This window comes from Callionymus lyra, chromosome 4, assembly GCF_982586985.1.
Source record: "Callionymus lyra chromosome 4, fCalLyr1.hap1.1, whole genome shotgun sequence".
Classification (NCBI taxonomy): domain Eukaryota; kingdom Metazoa; phylum Chordata; class Actinopteri; order Syngnathiformes; family Callionymidae; genus Callionymus; species Callionymus lyra.
Window position 1 is genome coordinate 36356452 of NC_141821.1, and position 19140 is coordinate 36375591.

General features: G+C 35.3%; 1 protein-coding gene across 1 annotated transcript in view; it reads right to left on the reverse strand.

The window, feature by feature from the left end:
- tnfsf10l (TNF superfamily member 10, like) overlaps positions 1-19140 on the reverse strand; it is a 52347-nt gene that overhangs the window by 14793 nt on the left and 18414 nt on the right. The window contains exon 2 of the mRNA XM_087790087.1: positions 16404-16553. Coding sequence (XP_087646213.1) covers positions 16404-16553 — 150 coding nt within the window. The remainder of the gene's footprint in view (positions 1-16403; positions 16554-19140) is intronic.

Genomic DNA, 19140 nt, shown 5'->3' on the forward strand with positions numbered 1-19140 from the left:
TTATGGGAGTCGCAGATTATTGATTTTTAACAGGCCTATTTGATAAAACTGAAAATAAAACCAAACGTTATCTTTGAGAAGAAGAATGACTTTAAAGCGTGATGCTCCCTTCAAAAGACTGGAATTCCAGAGGAAACATATTACTGACTTTCATCAAAGTATCAGCCGCTGCTTTCCTGACCATGGATTCCTTTAACTAGGGACTAAAGTCGACTTTCACCGACAAGCTTCAAACTCAGATCACGTCGGAGTCGCTAGTAAAGGTCCGAGGCCTCATGAAAAGGTAACTTTCGACAGAAAACGTAGAAAATTTAACCTGGATAGGTTTGTGGTTGAAATCCTGCAGCCAGCTGTGAAAATGCAAGCCAAGAAAGAACAATATTGTTCATTCTCGCAACAATCAGGTTGGTCTTTGAGTGCAATCACAAGTGATCATACGCTGTGAGAAGGAATAATAACCTCTCAAATTGTATTAAGCTCACATTCCAGAGGCTTAAATAACTGGTTATTTTGCACCGGTTCCCTTCAAAATGGAGTATTGTCTAAAGAGAGCTACTAGCTAACCATGCTATACTTACAAAAACAATTAATGGTGTGAATACTATGCTTTTATAGTAGCTGTTGACCTCAAAACCCACTTATTAAACACTAATCTAACACAAACCTATGGCTGGGTATTTAATAACTGTCACAAATACCTTCAATTTCACACAAGTAACTGATAAATAATTCCCCCCTGCCAATTATATAAGTAAGTAAGTAAGTAAGTAATATTTATTTATATAGCGCTTTTCGAGACCAGGGTCACAAAGCGCTTAAGCAATCAAAACAATACTCAAAAAAGTACATAAAGATCAAGATAATACTGAGAACAACACAGGAGTTCGAGAAATTCAAGGAAAAGCCTGAACAAATAGAAACAAATAGAAATATAAGATCAATCCAAACAAAAAAAAACAACACAAAATCCAAATGTCAAATTCATTTTTTCACATTTAGTTATTTTCTACTTAAAGCTTCTTCTTGACCCTGACACACAACTCTTCCTCGTGTTTCATCTTCTCAAGATCAACCTCCTTTAACTCAACCATTCTTGATGATCCTCATGAGCAACACCAATATCCTCCTTTTATGAACCTCACTGTCTTCTAGCTCCAATTCTTTGTACTCTTATGTCTTTCCTATCCACGTGTCTTAACCATCTGAGTCAGGCCTTGTAAATGTATAGTGAAATACACCACATGTTGTTTTTAATGCTTTTTATAAACCCGCATACACCTGCACCTCCATCTGCACATCATTACCCCCACATTCTTTACACTTTGTCTTCTCTTCTGCTCTGCTCTTTTATTTCATGTCAACAAGTAAATGTCTTTGTTTCAGTGTGGGACGAGGGAAGTATCGATTTCATCTTTTCATGTGCCCCATGGGTTGATTTGAAGAACCTTAAAGCAGATTGTCCCTGGCATAGGTGGGACGTGTATAACCGTGTGTCCTGAAACTAAAATCTTCTTGAACGCAAAGCAGTCCCAGTTTATCGTGTCAATATCTGCGGTCAGCATTCAGCCATTTGATGGCGATTCATGTTCCATTGAAATAACAAAAGTTATTCATTAGCGGTTTTATCTTTGAAAGGTGGCGATGAAAGGTTGGCCGTGGACTCTGTCAACTCGAGCCTTTCCCATCTTTGTGTTTCCTGACGCGACAAAACTAGGGTGCATTGGAGGAAGCTGTTTATCCGACACATATGAGTATCTCGAGATTAAAATCAAACTTTACGCCTTGGCCATGTGGTCAAGTGTCTGTTTATACTTGAGTGTTTCTGAGATGTTCATGCAGTCTTTGATAAGCAAATCTTGATCTAACCTCTTATTCATCTCGTTTTTTGATCTTCTTTTTTTTTCTATAGATTTGATCTGGTAAGACTTAAACATCTATGGCTACTCAGGAAGTGCTTTAGCAACGAACGTTACTCCGTCGAGCCATTATCTGTCTTGCTGTCACTCTTAATCTCCCGCGCCACATGGCTTTTACGGCTAAAGACACAAACAGTGTGAAAGTAGGCCAGAGGAGGGTTAGATTTACTGCCACAGTCTTGTGTTTCGTCTTCTCTCAGTGCTCCTAGCTTAAGACCAGCTAATACCCTGAATCAATACAAATACCATCCAGAGTGCGTCATGTCAAAGACAATGGCGGCAAGGACAAAAAATCTCTGAACTGAAGTCTCTTGTAAAGCACAAAAACAATCTTTTAATGTGGCCACAGATGAAGCAAAGGAAACTATTCTAGGGTCAGAAGAGGGCGATGATGACTTGCTAACAAGTACCAAATGCTGACCAAAAGCATAAAAGGGAGGGACAAAATTGGGCAGACAGATTGCAAAACTTAGTCGAACACTTATTTGTGGCTAAATTGCTTGTTAATGGCAAATAATGACACCAGAGTGTGAACGGTTTGGAGCAAAACAAATTATCCTGACACGACAACACAAGCTCTATGTAAAACACTTCAAGATGTATCACTTCTTCACCCTCCAGTCTACTATAATGTCAGTAAGTTAAATCATTTCTCAGTTTTCTTATAAAAAGGAAAAAGGTGAAATAATACGATGTTTACGTGTGTTTGATAGAACTCGTAACTATCATATATCAAATCAAGCTCAGCAAGATATTACCTCTTCTGCATGTTGACATCATGACATGTGATAACATATTCCAGAAACAGTTGTAATGACGACAATAAAACTGAAAAACAAATATGGAAAAGTGGTTGGATGGTTGTTTTCCTACGAGAAAAAAGTGTCTTGTGGTGACGTTTTAAGCCTTGAAGACAGTTCAAGGATAAATTAGCAGCTTTGATATTCTTTCTCTCTTGTTTTCCCGCAACATGGACGCTGAGATAAAAGCTGAAACCTCTCATTCAAAGCATTAATTTACTTAATAAAATAAAAAAAACATGTTATTTGAATGTTAAAATGACACCACATTTGATATCTCTCTCTAAGTCTTTACGTACATGTGTGCTTTCAGTTTTTCTGAAACAACAAAGTGATTAAAAGAGATGCTACAGAAATAATCCCTCCAGTGATTTTCCACAAAACCTGAAACACACTTCCAGTAAGTACACGTTTCATAAGGCTACAGGTTCAACATGTTTTCTAATGACGAAGGATCACTGAATCATTTTGACCTATTTTTCTTTTGTCAAAACTGAAAGGGAATGCGGTTATTATTTCAAAACCATTTTCAGGCTATTAATAAGAATAAAATCAATACTTTGACGAACAATATTGTGTAAGTGCATCATTATATATTAGGGAGTGTTTATTCATAAGTGTGTTGAGTCTCATAGACATGAATCTAGTGAACTAGGTCAAGGAGGTTCTTAACAATAAGCCTCTGATGAAAACACACTAACACTAAAATAACACATCTAAGAGTGTGAATGTAGGTTGGAAAATTATTGATAAATCTAAAACTGCTGATTCATGTCAACATGCCTCCATTTGATCAAAGAAGTTTGGCCAGGTAAGAATGTTTTTCCTGTAATTTAAACAACCATGTAGAATCATGAACTAGAGCGATGTGACTTTATAACGTAAGATTTTTTGCTTTGCAATGGTGTAGTAAACTTATATAAATTTTTTTGAAAGTAGTTGACTACAAATATGACTTATAAAATAATCTACAGATATGTTTCAAAACATTATTTGAAACATTATAAAAAATATATACACATTTCTGAAGATAAAATGAAATAAATATTAAATATAATCTGGAATAGACAAGTATTCAACTATCAATGAGCCTTTTGGGGAAGACAATTTATCACACCCGGATGATGAGTCTGTTTTCTTGCAGTACAAAGAGATGTTATCTGTGGGTTTCAAGAAAATGTATTCCTGACAATTTCACCATCATATCCCAAAACAATTTGCATATTGTTCATTTGAAAGGGGTAGCCAAAGAAGGGAAGAATGAAAAGAGTCTCATCAAGCGTATCATCAGAATCAAAAGAATTGGAAAATGTCAAAGGTCCAAACCCATTGGTTTTTCTTTTGTTTTTGGAGAAAAGAATCCTTGTGGCGTAGTTAAGGCTGGAGATGGATATTCTTACCTTTCTGACATCGATGGAAATTGATTAAGTCGTAACATTTGAATGTTCTCTTATTTCCTAAAATGTATATTCTCAATCCCTACTGAGATGCTGCTTGGCTGCCACCTACTCTGCTTCCACTAATAATTGAAAAATGTTATCTGTACAAGTATTAAAAACTACTAATTAAAAAGTGTCAAATATGTCAAAAATCGTATCTTTTAAAGACAATTCTGTCTACACAGTACGTTATGTTATATATTTTTTACAGTCAGAGCGAAGAATCCTCAACCTGTCATATTTGTCATACAAATCATGTTACGCAGAAAATGATATTTCCCGGGTGTGTGATTCTTAACACCTGATGACATGGTTGCTTCGCTACGGACTATTCAATGAACTGAAACTAGTTTGCCGTTTCAAAATGTGATGCATTTGACAGAATTAAATGTGCCACAATTTCTCTTTGAAGAAAAATCCTTGATTGAAATGTAATGATTATTTTTTTAAATCACGCTAATATTTTCCACTTTTAGATTATGATTAATGAATGAGTCACAATATATTAAACAATTAGGAAATTCAGTGGACAGTTTATATCTGCAAGTAACTGTTAGATATTAAATTGTATGCCTGGACAACTGCTGGATCAGTACAGTTTGAACCACTTATGCTGTCTTCTAATTTTACCTACTTGAGCTGGAATATTATCTATTTTTTGTAGACATCAGTTTTCCTTTTTTGTGTCTGGACATTCATTTTAGAGGGTAAACAGTCTAACCTTGGGTTCACTACAGGACATTAGACAGGAACAAAACAATTTGAGGCTTCACAGAATACAAGAATCCTGGTGTTTATGAATTTTATTGTTATGAAAAACTTCATAAAACCCACAACAACAACCTGAATGAAGATAACAGAGTCATGACACAGGGAGGAAAGTGACACATTTTCAAGGCCAGTACAAGTTCCATGGTTCAGCCTCACAACACTGAGACGTTTTCCTCTGACGGAGTTAATCACTAAACTCAGGAGCCACAGATTTTATCAGAGGGGGAACAATGTTTGGTCTGTAAATGTTCTCTGTGCAAATATGTCTACTGGAGGCCCGAACAGTTAACCAGCAGTCACATCCATCTTACAGCCATATAAGGGTTCATGAGCCAAACTTCAAATTCAACGCTGTTCTATTGGAACGCAAGAAATACACTTGGAAAACATAAACAAGGGTTTCTAAAAGTTTAGGTTAGTTAATCGACTGATTACAGACACAGACTGACTGGGTCTGAAACTTCCTTATTCCCTTAACCTTTATTTCCACTTAATATATATATTAATTTTTTGTTCACCCTGGCAAAAGTTGAGTTTTTTATTCACTAGGTTTTTGTGCTGAGATGTTCATCTTAAGGATGATTAGGATCACCTTGTACAATTAGTTTATGTCAAAATGATGATGAACAATAGCTGTTGAAAGCATACATAGAGGATTGAATAATATTCTTATGCACATAATGGAAGATTTGTCGGGTATTTATTTAAATATTCTCTAGATCTTTGCCCGAGTTCAACAACAATTTCAAAGTCTATAAAACCAGCACAAATTAACATCTGAAATGTTGCATAACTATTAGAGCTCCCCAAACTTAAACTGAAAAAAGGTTTGTTGATTAAAATGTATATTTCACAAAGATTGACCAATGCATTTATTTGGCATTAAGGTTGCTTTAAAATCCAAAAGAGAATATTAATTTTCCTCATTGCTTTCTAAAACCTTTTTTTAAATAAACTATAATAATAATGTAATGAAAAACTAGTTAAATAGAAGTTTTACACTTCTAATTGCATTTAAAACGACATATTGATTGCATTACAAACTACATATAAATTACATGTTTGAGTACAAAAGTAAATCCACCCACGCATTTAAATTAAAATTAAAGTAAAATTATGATGACACAGAAACTAAATGTATTATTTATGGTGAATTTAATACAGCTGTGGCATCCATGGAATTAACTTTATAGAAAGGCCTTAGAAATGGATATGATGCCAAAACAAGTTGACCATTATGCATTTTGGAAAGTCCAAGAAGATTATTTTCAAGCGAGCGTTTAATCAGTTTCAAGTGACTGTACTGAAGTGCCCTTGAACAGTGGAAAAATAGGCCTAAAGGCTGCGACACTAGCAGCAAAGGTCGTGGACACAGAGGACAGGGACAATTACTCGGGGGTTGCCGAACAGGAATTGGTCTGCTGGATGAATGGAAAGGCCAGACACAGAGGTCTTTTGTGTTTGTGTATCAGCTGAAAATCACTAACAACACAGCAGCCCCTCCACCCTGCCAGCCCATGTGTGTGTATACAACATGTAAGTGACTGACATTTGCGTTTGAATAGGGCAGAGGGAGATAAGGCAGCGCCAGCCTGAAGACGTGTTGGTTCTTTCCTCTCAAGGAGGGTTGCTGGGAGGGTCTTCACCCCCCCTCGCTTCAGCTGCAATCACAGCGATACGTGTTCTTATCATTCCTGCAAGAAGAAATCCCACTGGATATGGAGAAATGTGCCACAAAATTGAGATCTTATTCCCGGACAGACAGAAAACATGTTTTCAGTATTTAGACATTAACTTCGACAATTAAAAAAAATGTTTTGTTACCATTTTAAAAATATGTTATGGTTTATAAAAGAAACTGTGTATCAACAAAGTAAGACAAGCTTTTTTATCCTTCTCTAAATATTTGTTCTCTTATCTCGTATCTTATATTGGATTGTTATGCTCCTTTAAAAAAATTCATATTGCATCCCAGTTGGGAACTACAGCAAGTTTCTTAAATCAAATCTGAAGATGGTACAGGAGAATTCTTTCTTCTTCTCTTGGCCGAGAAAGTTTGTCAGATTTGAGAGCCTCCTGCTTCTATTTTAAACTGGTTTCAAATAACTGGTTTATAATCTTGTTCTTTGTCTTTCGGCAAACCCATCTGAGGTTGCCAGATTCATTCTTATCATTATTAATTTACTGCTCAGTGCAGATTAACTTCTCTAAATTAAAGTTTACATTTGCGTCCTATATTATCTTTTTTTTTTTAATCATATTGTTTTGTTTACAACGTGAAATGTAAAGAAACATCAGATTTGTTTTAGATTTTTGGCAAAACACAAAAATTAAAAAAAGAAAATCTGTGCATTGACATCTCAATTTATAACATAGTGATAGCAACCCAGGTTTCATGATACTGAACTAAGGAGGTTTCATGACCCATCATTGGTATTTAAAAAATGCAACTCTGCCTTATAAACATTAATTTAAACAATTTGTCATAATTTCTTTACTGACAGTAGCACCTACCGAGCCCTGACAATTTTGACAATGCATCACGAAACCTCAACAGGTGTTTCATGAATCACCATCAACCCATCACTAATCAATGCAGAAACCAAGTTTTTTAAGCGAGATAAGAAGGTTAAAGTCGAAGGTAACTCATGGAGGTGCTCACGTGATGTAGACAAGGAAAACAAAAGACAACCTTGATTAATGTCTATTTAAATCAACTCAAATTTATATAACTAGTTTCTTCTTAAAAGATGCGGCAGAAAGACCTCCCTCCTCTGTACATGACCAAACCATCTCATTCTGACCTTATCTCCAAAACATCTAACATGTGCTGTTCCTCTGATTGACTCATTCCTGATCCTATCCATCTTTGTCACTTCCAAAGAGAACCTCAACATCTTCATCTGTGCTACCTCCAGCTCTGCTTCCTTCCTTTTCCTCAGTGCCACTGTCTCTGGACCATACAGCTTCGCTGTTCAAATGATGCAAATTTGTGCATTATAAAATCCATCCTCTTGGGAATCCCATCTTCCCTGTCTTTGACTTCTGGTGTCAGTAGTAAGATTGCCTTCTGATTCTTCTCTTCGCTAACTTTACTCAAAATAAAATAAATAAACATAGTAATCCACTTTTCTTAGTCCAAATCAAAAGAGAATAATTATAACTTTTTTGTAGGTCAGCATCTTCGTTAGGTGTTGACTAGTTCTGAGGAATGCCACACTGTTTGTAAAAGCTTTTCCAAGAGCTGAATGTACTCCATTCATCATCATTCCATGAGCAGCCTTATAAAGTGATTTTACTTAAAGTGATTTTACTTAAAATCACCTGAAGAAACAAAGTCAGAAACCATTTCTGTGTACTCTTTTTTTTATTCTGGGTCAGCTTCCAACTTTGTTGGCTCTCTTCTTTGTCACTGAACACGTCATTGTCTGAAGAAAAAAAATGAACAATACATGCACTGTATGAATATAATGTTGAGGGGAATTTTTGGTTTTCAGATGACGCAGAGCAGGCGGCTTGACATCACTGGCGAGGGAGGAGACCACTGCAAAACATTTTATCTTTAAAAAGCAGATCTTTGTGTTCTTCAAAGAACTGTGGCAATTGGAATGACTAAGTTGCATGTTAAGGGTTTTTCCTATTTTTTAATTTTATATTTATTTTATGAATTAACAAACAATAATGTATCTGACCATCAGTGACGTGAGAATACATCGCTTGACTTTCTTTTGATGCACTCAAAAGCTATTAAATTGAGTTACACTTCAAAAAAAAGCATAGCCATGAACAAATCTTTTTTTTTTCATTTGCAAGATTGCTTTGATCTAAAAAAAACAACCTAACAAGAAATCTTTTTAAAACAACTTTGCCAACAGGAAATTGAAATTGCTCAGCTACCGTTTGATTTTTTAAATCCATTTTATACCAATGATTCGATCAATCTGTTAGGGTGCCATCTCAATTCTGCCAACTGTGTAGATGAAAGGAATTACAGCATCGGAAAAAAAACTCTATGGCACTTTTTTGAAAAGTCCACAAAGCAATTATTTATCACATCAAATAAAATATTCTTGGCTCCTAAAGTAAACATCTGGAGTGTGATGGAGACATTGATCAGCACTGCAACAACTCTTTTTAATCCTACAATAATGGGCCTCCAAACTTTAATGTGTCCTCCTTGTGCCCTGATTCTACCACTTCCATAATCGCTGTTCTCTTCCTTTAATAACACGATGTCAGCACCCGATCAGTTCGGTTTCATGTTTTTTGTGCTGTGTGCTATCGTAAAGACTTAAAATGATAAGTTACATGGTTTGTTTGGAAACAAACACTATTAACAGATATAAGGATCCTAGTCATTAAAACAAGATATTAAATACAAAAAACATAGATCAAAGTGATCACATAATTAATGATTTCAATTATCTTTCAGTTAGACATAACTTTTTAATGTGCTTAATGAATAAAAAAAATTTAACTGCGAAGACTTAATAATTGACATGAAAGTATTATTTTTTTTGTTTTCTTATCTCTAAACACAGTCAATTGATTGAAACAAAAGTTTTAACTGTGGCTTCGGTTTTATGTCAAATTATTTTCTTTTGGATTTGATGTCCAAGAGAAAAACATGGGTTTCTTTCAAGTTTTCCACAGAAATTATTATTTTGACGTGAGCTCTGTTGCATTTTATTCACCTCACACCATTAATGGTGAAATTGTTTTTGTTTGCTTTGATCCCAGACAGAGAAAGGATTTAGTTTAAAAGCTCAATTTCACTGAGGACTTTACACAGCTGGTTGTAAACACTGGAGCTGTGGGTAAGTCCTGGGTCTGTCAATTATTTTGCACATTTCATCCAAGTTTATTAGTGTGTTTACTGTGTGCTGCCTTCATTTTGGAGGTTCAAATGAGAACATTATCGTCCAGTAATTAAACATGACCTTACCAAATTTTATATAGATATTTTTCCCCCTTCCGCCCCCTTGATGATCTTTATGAAGAGTTAGAAATTATGAATTTACAAAAATGTAAAGCCTTCCTTTTATTAGATTCAGGTTTTCTTAAGTTCAGCTTTTATCCTAAACTTTTACTATCGTTAAGTCAGCGTGACAACCTTTTTTATATTCACCGCATCGATCAGGCTTGTATTTTATTTGGTAGTTTCCCATGAAGGAGGTCTGGAGCTTTAACGGTTATAACATCTGTAAAAATAAGAGCATCGATAATAATAGACAAATTACCCCGCAACACATCCTGTCGGTTTATAAAAGCATCTTTAAGTGTCTTTTATTCAACAGCTACTCTGTCAACTTCTTCCCTTGTCAACTCCTACAGACATTGTTCCATGATTCAGAAACTGGCTGTGTTTAATGTGTTTATGCAATTACTTTTGCACATGGTCGTGCTACAAATTAACAAAAAAAACGTGTAAATCCCTCTTTCCTGTGCAGTTAACTTTAAACACCTGCTTTATTTATTTCTAAATGCTACGTATTAAAAATGGTTTACTTCCTTTACCTTCACTGTCTATTGTTTTGATTATATTAACAATTAAAAAAAATGTGTTCCAAATAAAGAGGGACATGTGATTATTTTTATTGGTATCAAGATAACCAACAGCAGGACATTTTATCCATTTTATTTTGAATGTGTGATGGTTAAGATTAAGTCAGGTGACATAAAGACACAAACTTAGGGCTCTTTTTTGAATACTTTGGTAGTACCAAACTTTGGTAGTATTGACACATGCTTTATCTTTCAGTGCAAAGTTTTGGTACCCAAGCGTGATCAAAGATTTATAATGTGTGATTTTTCCAAAAGAAAAAACTGTGTAACAAAGGCACTGAACATCAGATTCATTCCTTTTTTTTTTAAATAGAAAATTTGGATTTGTTATTTTTGTCTGTAAGAAAACAGCGTTGGACTAAAGAGTTCCCCAAAGCTGAAAAATGAAACTCAAGATTTTTACTTTTGTTAAACTGTATTGTTTTATTAAATTAGGATATTAGAAGTATTGTTCAGGAACCAAAGAAATATCATAGGTAAAGGTATCTGTATCTGTAACCGTATCTTGATAAATATATAATAAACCATAAATAATGGTAAATAAGCAACGGTATCTGTGACTTTTTGAACGATAACCAACCCTTCACTAAATTTCTGTTCCCCACCTCACTGTTGTCAGTACAAAGTTTGACCTCAACACTGCTATTAACACTGAATTATTGTGCACTCTCTGGTAACACGAGACTAAACATTTGCAAATTAACCCAGAAATCAACACGTCTAACTCCCAGGTGGGTGAGTTTAGTTCTGCTAACTGACCTGTCAAGGCAGCCGGGTTCCGTCAGAGAAAGTGGAAGTGAAGTGATTTATTTCTTGCTTATGAGGTGTTGACTTTACAACCTCATCATATCCATTTGAGTTATACGTGAGTGCTACATTTGTTGCTATGCTCACAGCTTTTTCCAAGGACTATAGACCAAAAACAACCTTTTGGATTATCTGTGCGTGCATCTGACAATAATTGAAATGGATTAGAGTTTCCCTCGGGAAAGCAAAGGCTCACCGACTTCCTGTTCTGGACCTCATTTGTACATCACACTTATCTTATTAGTATTAATACCTCTTATCTGTTCATCTGGACTCCACAGGGGTTACACAACTAAACCAAAGAAACATTCTTACAAATAACCAGGGTTTTCACGATACTAAAATCTTTAACTTGATTCTGGTACTAAGGAAAATATTTGATACTATTTCGTGGCAAAATCTTTCCAGGAAAATCAAATTCTAGAAAGCCGTAACACTCCCTGTCCTCAGAAGACAAAATTGTGTTGGTTATTTATTTCAGATCAAGAGAAGTGAGGCTCCATTGGAATTTTAACTGGATCTCACTCAGCATGTGTTTGCCCACTTATGAACGCCACATCTATATCACACATGTGCAAGGTTTATTCAAACACCTCGTGCTCAAGCAATAAAAGCCTTCTTAGCTCAGGTAAGAGTCTCTGCTCTATTTAGTTTCAAACAGCGCAGAGAAAAAGAACGTCAGCCATGATCTGCCCGATTACCGCCGATTAACTGCCCAGGAACATCATAAAAGCAACCCCAGTGGTAATTGTTTTAAGTTGGTGAAAAGTTTTATAACTTATGCAAATAATGCCAGTAAGCAATTATAAACGAACATTAAATATTAACAACATTGTTTATACCAGGAACAATGTTTAACATGTCATCATGCAGATAAAAGAACTAAAGTACCAGGTGCCTTATCTCGACTTATAAAAAGCCTCCTTTTAAACTTTTTCCTTAAAAGCCCAATTAAAAATCCTTCCCGTAGCTCTTCGCTTTTAACTTTCCTTTACCCTCATAAATCAAAGTCTTCTTCTCCAAAGAATCTACATCGTCTCCGTCCTGCCCGCTGAGGCGCAGTTAAGGAATGTTGGTTTGGGTTTGACAGTGGCTGTATCTCATGCTAGCAACACATCTTGTTCCATGTGTTTCGCGTGAGCGGAGGATATCTCTAGAAACACTGTTGAATCGTGGTAAAAATCTTATAATGTCAGTATGTTATAATAAATGTCTTCACTTTGTCAACATATGGAAGACTCGTCTTTGCTTCATGATAAGAGTCTGTGGCATGTTTATAAGGGATAAAATCGGTGTAGAACCGTGTTTGATTGTTAACTTTTGTCAAATAGCGATAACTTGTGCTTTCCTGGTGTTTGGTGTAAGTAACTTACTCAAGATGCCTCATTTGTCTTTTATTTTATTCTTTTTTATTGCTGGGACTGGTAAACATTTATCATGTCTTTTGTACGGAACTTTCGTGGGAGTAAATTTTTAACAAAATACAAACCTGATGGAAGCAGAATGTCTTTAATTTTATTTCCAAAGGAGTGTTGACGTATATTTTTAACAGATCTTCACACATTTGTTGAAAAAAAGATGTTTAGAATTATCAAGATGTTGATGGACGAAACAGGATTTTCTCTGCTGCCAATAGAACTATTAGTGTAATGACTTAAGATCATTAGTCATTAGTGTAAGGGGAAAGATATGGTACTTTTGAAAGAATGTAAAGACGGTTAATTACAAATAAATAGGATTCATTTAAATAATGATGATTGATTTTTGTAAGCATTATATTTAGATCCTATATCATTTAACTAAATAAAGTCAAATGAAAATAATTGATTTACACGTTTCTCTATTAGCTGAAAAAATGGTTAAATTAAAAAATATTAAAATAGTTTTTTAGGTGTTTATCTAATGTCACTTTATTATCTTCATTAAAGTGCTTAAGTATTTATTTGTTCATGCATTTTTCTAGTGCAGCCAACATCTTATACAGAGCAACCGTGAATAACTTTACCAGTAAATAATTGTTGAAATTGAATTTGTATTCCTGATTAATCATGGTTTGTTCTAGAAAATGATATAAATCTTCAGCTGGCTTGAGTAACTTTTGTATTGTCTACATATAAAGGAGATTTTCCACTTCCAAACATTGATTTCATTGATTACCATGATTGTTTTTTGTTTGTTGTAATTATCTATAGTTGTGCTATTTTACTTTTATCACCCTTTTACGATCGTGTCAGGAAGTTCATATCATGAGGTACGAGAGTGTTTACGTGCTCAGAGTGTTTGTGTTCTTGCCCTAAAGGGCATACGCTCGAATGAAGCCTGCAACGAGATAAGCTGTAAAAGACCCGTGCTCTTGTAGTTTTATTAGTTTTCCACTCATCTTTGTACTAAAAGCTAAAAGGTTTTTTGATTAAAAAAGAAAAGTTGTTGTCAAATCACTCTGGCTGTTGCAAGAACAAAGCTGTTTAATTATTCACTAGCATCACCGCGTTTACAAGAGTCTTGGATCGTTCATCTTATCCAGGAGAGCAACATAACTGTTTTCATTTCTCAGTATCCTAAAAATATCATTTAATTGGTTTAGTGAGGTCCACGTTGCTTTAAATACATGATATTTTACTTTTTATTTTGATATCTAAAGCTAGTACAGATATGTGAGAGTAGGAAAATAAATTGACCAGTTAATCTTTTAATGCAACACTTTCTTCCCCAATCGTCATAACCTTAAAACAGCCTCGGGCCTGATAAAAACCATAAGCCCAGGATCTTGAGCCAGCATCCAAAATAAATCCTCCTCGGTCACTTCTATATAGTAATAAAGTTAAATATTTGCCCCAGATCATCACAATCATAAGATGCAAATTGACCCCCAAAAAACTGATATTCTGTGAGTAAAAAAATTCCCCTCACCACAGAAGTATGTTCACATGTAGAGTCCTGACGGTACGACTTGTCACCAAGACAAGCCTGGAGTCAAAGACTAAACCTATAATTATCAAGAGGGGAGAATCGGACCCCGAAATAGATCGTGGGGCCCTTGTGAAGAACCGGCTGTGGAATGCAAGAAAGAAGTGGACCCAGTAGACCATTTTGGCAGGAGGGTCTTCATATCTGAACAGGAACTGATAAATGAACTGAGAAGTTTGACTTATCATTGACTAGACAAAAAGAAAAATCCACTGGTAAAGTAACTTATAAAAAAGCGGTAGGTTAGACAACAGTTCCATTTTAAGGATTGTTCTAAGAAAAATATTTTTAATATAAAACTGTATTTTTCAATAATATGTCTTATTCTATTTTAAAGGTTTATTTGAATCAACATGAGAATAATAAGATGATCTTGTTTTGCCTCAAAATAAAAATGACCCTGTTCCTATATTCATGTTTTTAAAAGCAGCAACACTTCCATGGTTTCATGTTGCACCAACTCTTATAGGCTTCGGTCTGCCATGTGTGAATGTTTAGATGAGAATATTAAGAGGCCTGTCAGAGGCGAGAGCATGTATTTCCTGTGTTAATCACTTCCAAAGAAGAAAAAAAACGAGACATTCCTGTTCCTGTTCAGTGGCGAGGAGCAGTGCGGCGATTGTATCGTACTCTGGGAGAGGAGGGAGAAGAGGGAGAAGCAACAAGTGTGCATATGAGTCATACGTGCTAATAAAACATAATCCTGAAAGCAATGTCAACCGCTTGTGAGTGGCGTGTATCTCTGAGTAAGAGACAGATTCTGTAGTCAGGAAACGAAACCCCTGGAGTCGCAGTAATTTCATGCTGAATCAACAGGAGAGTCTGGCTTTTGTGTGACTCAGTGGTCCTGTTGACCGCATGAATCCAGAGCAATGATGTGGTGTGTTTACTTCTTCGGGCATGCAATGTTTGTCCTTGACTGAAAGTAATATGAACGGTTAAATACAGAACAATTTTATGAGCTGAATCAACTTTAAAGTCATACAGAAAGAGTTGGGATTATTTTCAGTAATCTGTTCCTTTTTAGAGTTATAGACAAAAATGTGTGTTCATTTTAATGTAGCGACTGTAGCTCAGGTGTCTTCATCTTTATCTAATTTCAAAAAGACGTGCAAATACCTCCATGGTGCTCGTCTGTAACTTCCAAGTTTTAGGAAAAACTGTTAAAAACTAGTTTTCTGTATTTTATTCCAAGTTCTCCACCTGTAGTTGGCTTCACTAAACCAGTCACCAGATTTTATTTAAACTGTAACATTTGCTTTGAGATCACTTTGTTACGATTTGACAATTTAAATAAAATAAGTATCAAATTTAATCTCATTTTGTTGGACAAACATCCTAGGTACGCATTGGACAGTGCAACAATAGTCTCAAGTCAATATTCAATATTCAAATGATAGTTTGTCGATATAAGCCGGTTCTCCTTGTTTAGACTCCCACTGAGAGGAACAAGATGTTTTTTGAGAACTGCTAAAATCCTCAAACAAAGGCAGACAGTATTATAATAATAACACAAAATCAGACTTATGATTTCTTCATTAAGAAAATGTTCATTCACTCTCTGCAGATTCAATCTAGCCTGAGATCAGCTCAGATTGTTCGTCTGTCCCTGTCAGACTCAACAACTTCACTGAAAAAGAAACTACATTTTATCTCCTGGTTTCGTTAAAGCATTTGATAAGAGTGGTCTCATGACATTTGACGCTGCTTACATAAGATTTCCCATCAAAGCCTGGAGCTGATTTCAGTGCAACCTGTTTTGAACAATGAGAACTCCTCCATCTTTGTCTCAACATTCTCAGCCTGCCACCGTCCATCAGAACACTCATAAACACAGTCGTTACATGCTCCGCATGCTTGTTGAGTCAGCATATTTACACATAGTCACCATTCTGGTTCGCCCCTTGGAAGACAACATTGTTCCTGACGGAGCAAAGACTTCACAACAACTTCATGCTCTGGCCTCATCAACAAACCATATTTCTAATCAAGACCAATGAATGAGGAAGGCTCTTGTCATGATGTAGTGAAACCTTCACTTGATCAACACTTGGACTTAAATGCACACACAGAGGAGACTTCCCGCTCCTCCACACAGGAAGGACGTCGACATGAGAGTTCCATAGAAAGTGATTTACCTTGGAGATGTACTCTTTGATGCTTTCAGCCAGTTTGATGCACGGTTCGCCGAAGAGCACGGCCAACTGGTCCGGAATGTGCTGGTTAGTGTCCAGATGATTCAATAAACTCAGACACTTGAGCTCCTCTGTCACCCCCTGACTACGCACCTGAGACACACAGACGCATGTTGAGTTAAAACAAAATAGATAAGAACATCATTGATCGTACAGAGAAAACAAACATTAGAGCTGACTGAAATTAAAAAGTTTCATTTTATAGAACGATTAAGAAGATCGAGACATTTGTGTTCATTTCGGATTAAAAAGATGTTATTAATTACACTTCACTTAAGTTTTAAAAAAAAATGTTATAGCTGTTTATAAACACAAACTTTGTTCACAACAGGTTAAGTGTTTGCAAACAATGCAGCCTTCCAAATTTTAAACAACCGACCCTATTAACTCTTGTGTTATCTCTGGGTCAAGGTGACCCGGTGGCCCGAAAACCAATGTTTTCCAATGTTTGTGGAATCCCTTGTGTTGTCTCTGTGTCAAAGTGAACTTCTAGCTTCACCTTCACAAGGGTTATGGATCGTTATGTCGATCTATATAGCACTGATGATGTATGAATGTGTTAAAATGTCGTTTTTAAAACAAAAATATCCATAGGAGGGTGGTGGTTGAATCTTTGAGAGCTAAATGTTTGCAAACAATTAACCTGCATAAGCCTGAACCAAGTTTGTGCTTATAAACGGCTTTACAATTATTTTTTTTTTTTACCTCAATAGAGTATTATCAAAACATATTGTATAAAAAGGTAATAAAACATGAAAAATACCTTTGACTTTTCTTAAAATAAATAACTGAAAAAACATCCTCTTGCCTAAAAAACACAATAAATACATTTTGGGTTTTAACCCTTAAAATAAGTTTTGACCCAAATATTTTACTCCAACTTGGTAACCTTAATGTGTGTATGGAAAGTCATTAAGAATGCATACTCAATTATATTTTTCCATTAAAATAGGAACTGCAATACAATAAAATGTGGTTTTGATTTTTCATTAAAATGAATAATAATACTAATGATATTATATTATTAGTTTTATAATACATATTTATATAGACCCAGACACATCTGGTAATAACCATATTATACCAATAAAACATGTTTGTATCATTAAAATCGTTATAGTGTGACATTTCTTTTAACATTTTGTTTTAAATTTAGTTTCCTCTTCCAAATAAAAACAAAAGATAGCGACGCTGGTTCTAAACCCTAAACCCGTTTATATTTTGTTGTTGGATTACATCATGAAAATTATTTTTGTTAAACTGATTTTGCCTACATCTTGAAGCCTTTAATACAGTTTATCGTTTTTTCTTCTCAGAGTTTTTCATATTGTAGTTATTCTCCTTATTAGACATTCTCCCCACGACTTCCTATAAATATTTGTTATGATCTTGTAAACTTTTAAACACTAGATCGTCATTTGTACTACTTTTAGTGAAACATTATTCTCTTGGTGAATACATACCAATAATATGGCAGCAAAAAATGGCATTTATTATTTTTCTACTTTTTTTGGATCACATCTTTGACTTAACACAGTTAAAGTCATTTTTCCGCCGCCTCTGATGTGGATTGTTGAAAGCAGTGACTCATGTTTTAATTCAATGCTAATGTTGGATTAATGAGACTTTTTGATGCAGCTTTCTTTCAATTAGTACTTACGAGGGTTTTAACAACACTTATCATGAGTATCTTCAATGCTTTTTCAGAGTCAGAACACTCACATGTTGTACCAAATATCAAGGGAACAGATGTACGTTTAACTATCACGCTTGTTCATTTATTTATGAACATATTTCTTCTTCAGTGATCCTCAAACAAGTTCAAATTCACATAATCTTTTCAATGTTTTACTTCCCCTTGGTCTCACCTCCGGCTCGCCAAAACAAAACAATTCATGTTTACACATGATTTTAGGCGGCACAGGTCAGCAGAGGCATCTTTGGGAACAGAGCCGTGGCTCTCCACTCTCAGTTGTTTGTATGCACCAGTGCTCTTCAGGGAGGCTGTGAGCGTCACGGTCTGAAGGTTCTCCTAATGACTGTTAACAAGCGCTGATGAGAAGAGAGTGATTACAGAGCTACACTCTTTCACCTCCTCTTTGTTTGAATATGAGGTGGCCCACTTGTCTTAGAGAAAAATATCAAATCTTAATCTTGTAATGTGTGGAAAAACAACTGGATTCAAGCCTGGATGATATTGTGAGCAAGTATAGCAGCTGCACTTCAGAATAGTTTTAAATGAATACAATGACAATTTTTTGACTTTTATATAGAACTTTAGTCACAGCGAGACTCACTATAAATACAAAAGTATGTTTTCAAGGGAATTTAGTTTCTATAACTGCCTCATGTCACAGGCGTACTTTCTTATTCCTCAGTATGAACTAAAATGATCCGGTTATGGAAATAAAATGTTGATTTTAACTAATAAAGAAGGTTTATTTGGATAATAACAAAATATTTTTACTTCATTAAATGTGATGTGACTGGACTGAAGCATGTTTTCCCTCTTGACATGTCTATTGAAAAGGAATAAAGCAAAATCTTTGTTACTTTTTTATCATGACCATTTTTCTGCTGACCTTCACGAGGAGAACAACGTCTGTCTATGTATCAAACTCTTTCAGGAAGTGCTTAAAGAGAAATGGTTCTTTTTCTTCACCAGCCTCTGATGTTGATG